At 41.8% G+C, this 4,857-nt stretch overlaps 1 protein-coding gene across 2 annotated transcripts in view; it reads right to left on the bottom strand.

Annotated features, from left to right (window-relative positions):
* The window catches only part of ADGRL4 (adhesion G protein-coupled receptor L4), a 104,675-nt gene that overhangs the window by 43,852 nt on the left and 55,966 nt on the right, over positions 1-4,857 (bottom strand). For both annotated transcript variants that reach the window (XM_032762897.2, XM_032762898.2), the window contains exon 3: positions 1,042-1,194. In XM_032762897.2, the coding sequence (XP_032618788.1) occupies positions 1,042-1,194 (153 nt within the window). The remainder of the gene's footprint in view (positions 1-1,041; positions 1,195-4,857) is intronic.

A 4,857-nucleotide genomic window follows, 5' to 3' on the forward strand; every position in this document is an offset into this window, starting at 1 on the left:
AGAGGGGAAGTATTGCCTCCTAGAGGCGCCCAGGAGGGTGTGGTATGTAAGTGTCCCAGGTCACTGGGTGGGGGCTCGAGCCGGTTATGCATTGTGTTACTGAAACGGAACCCCTGGATACTGAACCTGGCCCTTGTTGCTGCCAACTCAGAGGGGCAGAAGGGTTACATTTGGAATGGTAAGGAAAGACAGAGATTGTCAAGACTGTCAAGCTTTAGAGAGCGATATCTAGAACTAGATATAATCAGCCCAAAGATGATATACCTGTGTAAAGAGGCAAAGGATTTATTGCTTGTTTTCCCATTCCCCAAAGAGTATTACAGCACACAAAGAAAATTACCAAAGGATTGAAAAAAGAGAAATAGTTACAATTCTTCCAATGAAGGGTAAGGACTGCACAATTGTTCAGAAATAATATTTTCCCAGAGAATATTTCTGTTTTGTAATCCTAAATGTGATCCATCAAACTGCTATACAGGCAGAAACTGAAGGACTGCACAGAATGCAGGTAGCTACTCATCCTACTCACTACCTTAAACCAGAACTGAAAAGAAGAATTAGTGAGAGATGAAGGGAATTTTGGAATAGTGGCCAGAGTCTGGTGCTGAGGTGTAATCAAACTGAACGTGGCTGGGACAAACCCTAAATTGCCTTGAATTCTGACCAGATCCCATCTGACCCCTGCCAGGCCCATTGTGTTGGCAGATCCAGGAGAAGGTGGTATAAGGTAGAAAGAATGTGGGCCACCATTTGGCCTTAGATCTATATTCCTATATAAAGCTAGCACATTCAGGTTAAATCCTGAAGTTCTGTTGAGTTCAATGGGACTTTTGTTGAGTAAAGATACTAGGAAGCAGTCTTTTGTTATTGAGACCTAGGGGCTTGAACTGGAATACCAGGTCTGTGAATTATGGGAAGCCCTCATCCAAATTGCACAGATCAGGGCACCTGAATTTCTTTTACTGGATTTCTCTAATTAACAATAGGCATAAGAAATAAGTGACAATTTAAAACTACCTGGATGACATTATAGTAACTTACCCACACAAAAGGTTCCATCATTAGTTACAAACTTCTCTTGACCACTGCTCGATCTGAAACCAGTTGCACACATGCAGTAATAACTCCCCACAGTATTGGTACAGTTAGCGTTTTCTCCACAAGGTTGTGTAGCATTTTCACATTCGTTATCATCTGTCAAGAGACAAATTACATAAAAATAATTTTCATTTGCCAGTTTAACAAAATAATGGTTTAATCTGGACCCCAGTATTTTTTTATTCATAGATGTTGAGACTAACATGCTGATTCTTTGTTTAACACTGGCCTCACCAATGCCAAGGACTTAATCATGCTCAAAGCCACATAGGTATCCAAAGTAAAACTTTCCGCTACATGTATCTGATGAAGTGGGTATTCACCCATGAAAGCTTATGCTTCAATATATCTGTTAGTCTATAAGGTGCCACAGGATTCTTTGTCGCTTTTTACAAAGTAAAACCAGCTCTGTATTAGAGGAGAACAGAAACGCATGTACTAAACTAATGTTCTAGCTGGGATCCCCACTTCCAAATCACATATCAGGTCAAATACGCTCATGTCTGGATGATCTCCAAATAGAGACCTGGTGTGATGTCCTGAATCTCAAACCCGGGCCTGAGAGTGCCCAGACAGCTGTTGCATTTTCATCTCCATCCAATGTCTGCTGAAGCCTGGTGGGTTGAGGAGCTAATATGACTACAGCCTCAGCCAAGGCACCAACCACAGAAGCCTGGATTGGAGGATCGCCAAACTCCACATAAGCCAGAAGGAGGCATAGGAAGTTGTCTGAGCAACTAGGTGATTCCCTGTTGCTGCTGCATTGGATCCTGCTTGTGCCTGCTTCCTTCATTCTGCACCCAACCCTGTTCCTGATTCCTTCTTTGCTCCTGGCTTCCTCCTGCCTTTGTTCCTGCTCACCACTGTGCTTCTGCTCTGTGCCTGATCCTTGCCTCTCTTCCAGTTCTTGTCATTTTGCCTCACTTCTGACCATCACTTACAAGTCCCAGCTCTGACTCTGGGCTCTGGTCATTGGCAGTTGACTCTAGTGCTGAACCTTGACTTTGTCTGCTGACCTGGACACCTGCTGCACCCCCCTAGACCTGACTTCTGCTCTGACCTTCAGACAATTTTCCCAGTCCTTAACATGTGGATGGTGTCCCAAGATCCACACATGGAGGATGGGCCATGGGCAGGTGCACAGATATACACTATATTGTTCTCCACTTCCATCCTTCTAGAAATTTTTTGGAAAAGAATGCATTTTTTTGCTATGGAGTCTCCTCTCCTTAGGATCCTTGGGACAGCTAATGCCAAAGAGAAGAGGGCTTCTGCCAGAGGCAAGAATTCTGACCTAGATAACCTTAATCTCCCACAAATTTTGGGGGATTCACCAACTATAAAGGAAGGCCCAGTGGTATATTTCAGAAGGAGGCCAACCCATGCTCTTAATGGAACAACAGGGAAATAACTTCATAAGGGTATCTTTCTGAAGATTCCCTCTCTAGACACCTTTCCTGTGGGTTTTATCATGGGGGAGAGGGAGGAGAAGAGGAATGATCCAACTGATTTGGTAAAACATACTAAGAAGCCATAGACTAGTGCATTAGTCAAGTGAATCAATACACACAGTACAACTATTTCCTCTACATTCTTCCATACACATTGCATTCTGGATGTTCTATACAATTAAATAATTGTCTGACCAACTTTAGGAAACACTGCAAAAACTTCATCTTCAGTAAAGTCTATTCACATAGCAAGAATGACACAACACCGATACCTCCATCCACTCAAATGTTCCCTCCCAAAAGCCCCCCATAATCTTGAAGCAAAAGAAATAAATGAACCTACCAAGAGCTCCCAGGAACCAAAAAATACTCCAGAGATTTTAATCCTAAGGGTACATCTGCACTACCCGCCGGATCGGCATGTAGCAATCGATCTATCGGGGATCGATTTATTGTGTGTAGTGTAGACACGATAAGTCGATCCCCAATTACTCTCCCGTGCCAAATTTGTTGAGAGTGGCAACATTTGTAACAATATAGCAGGAACAAAATTTCTGCCTTGTAACTTATTCTGGACCTCTGGAATATCCCTGGCACAGGGACCTTTTCAGATGTAAAGTTAATAGGAAGCCCTTTCACTACATATGATTTAACACACCTTTCAGTTAATTCACAGCGCAAATGCCAACTCAGGAACATGAAATGGATTTACAACATTCTCCAGAGGACTTTGGGTCAATGCTAATAAATAGATTACACTCATTATAACTAATATTGTAATTTAATTTAATAAGGAATCCAAGTGTAAAAGCAATTTGCTGATGTATGTTAACAATATTTATTTTATGGCTTTAGCAGCTGTACTTCTGAGAAAACAATAGAGAAGGGTGTGTGATTTGGCTTTCACTTACAGAACACTGGTGTACACCCAAATTAACTTCAGTGAAGTAATGGAATTACATCAGGGAAAAACTGGTGTAAATGAGATCAGAATCAGAGCCAGAAACTAATAATTTAACATATGAGTACTTCATGATCTGTGGCATGCTTCTCACTCCAATGACAAGCATGCTAGAGTACATGCCATAGAAAACTTTAACCTGCAGGCTGTTTTCCTTTAGAACTCACCCTCTTAGGGACAGTGAGTGTGACGATAGAATTGCATTTTGTGTGTGTGTTTGGTGATCTTGCTCAGAATGGCCTATTATTGTGATGCATATTATCCATTAGAACCCTAGCCTTTCAGCTGAAAAATCAGTGTGGCTATGAGTGCGCCATACAATTTCTACTATTAAGATAGAAAAATTTGGTGTTGGGGCAGGCAATGCCATGATTTCTAGAAAATAAGACACGGTGGTTTTGGAAAATGTGGGGTAGAAGCCTTAGAAGAACAGAAGTGGGTAAGAAAACTGACTACATGGAGATTTATTCAAGGCCAAGAGGAAATAAAGCTGAATCGACAGAGTCATAGAATTCTGTGAGTGGAAAAAACAAAAACTCCTGCCTGTGTTTTCTTGTGTCTTGGACATAAGAGCTGCAGTCCTGAAAGCCTGGCTGTATTACAGCTCTCAAGTGGCCCAAAGAACACTCTCAAGCAGTATAAACTGACTCATACAGTGGACACCATTAAAATCTCTACAGTTTTGCCTAATTAACTTTCCCGTGGTATTGGCGGCATTCCATATATTTAGGAAGCTCATAAATATTTTAATGGTAATCATTGTATATTAGAAGGATCTCCTGTTCTGGGAACCTTTTCAGATAAGTGCTCCTGCTGCCCCACACTTTCCTGAGAGGAAACAAGTCTCTTTTTTTGATCACCCTACAAGCCTGGCTTGTTTTCATTTATCTGGCCTGATTAGCTAATGAGAACAGAATTTTAGACTGCTTGCACAGAGGCATCGCAGGAACTCCTTACAAGGAAGATTATGAAAGCTAACTTCCCAGGTCACTTAACGTCAGGTTTACATGGATGCAACTCCATATACATCAATGGTTCTAGTCCTGATTTGCTCCCGTGCCACAGACAGCAGAATCGGGACTGATCTATGTATAATTTGGTTCTGCAATGTCTAGGAGGGTCCTAATAACTGTGTACAAATATTTGAAGTATTTCAGTACCAAGGAACGAGAGACACTATTTAGTATTGAATCTACAAGTGCTGACGTGATGCACAGCAGGAAGCAAACGGCCAGGGCCGGCTCTAGGCACCAGCAAACCAAACACGTGCTTGGGGCAGCACATTTTCAAGGAGGCATTCTGGCTCTCTTTTTTTTTTTTTTTTTTTTTTTTTTTTTCCGCCAAAAA

The sequence above is a fragment of the Chelonoidis abingdonii genome, chromosome 7, assembly GCF_003597395.2.
Source record: "Chelonoidis abingdonii isolate Lonesome George chromosome 7, CheloAbing_2.0, whole genome shotgun sequence".
Taxonomy (NCBI): Eukaryota; Metazoa; Chordata; order Testudines; family Testudinidae; genus Chelonoidis; species Chelonoidis abingdonii.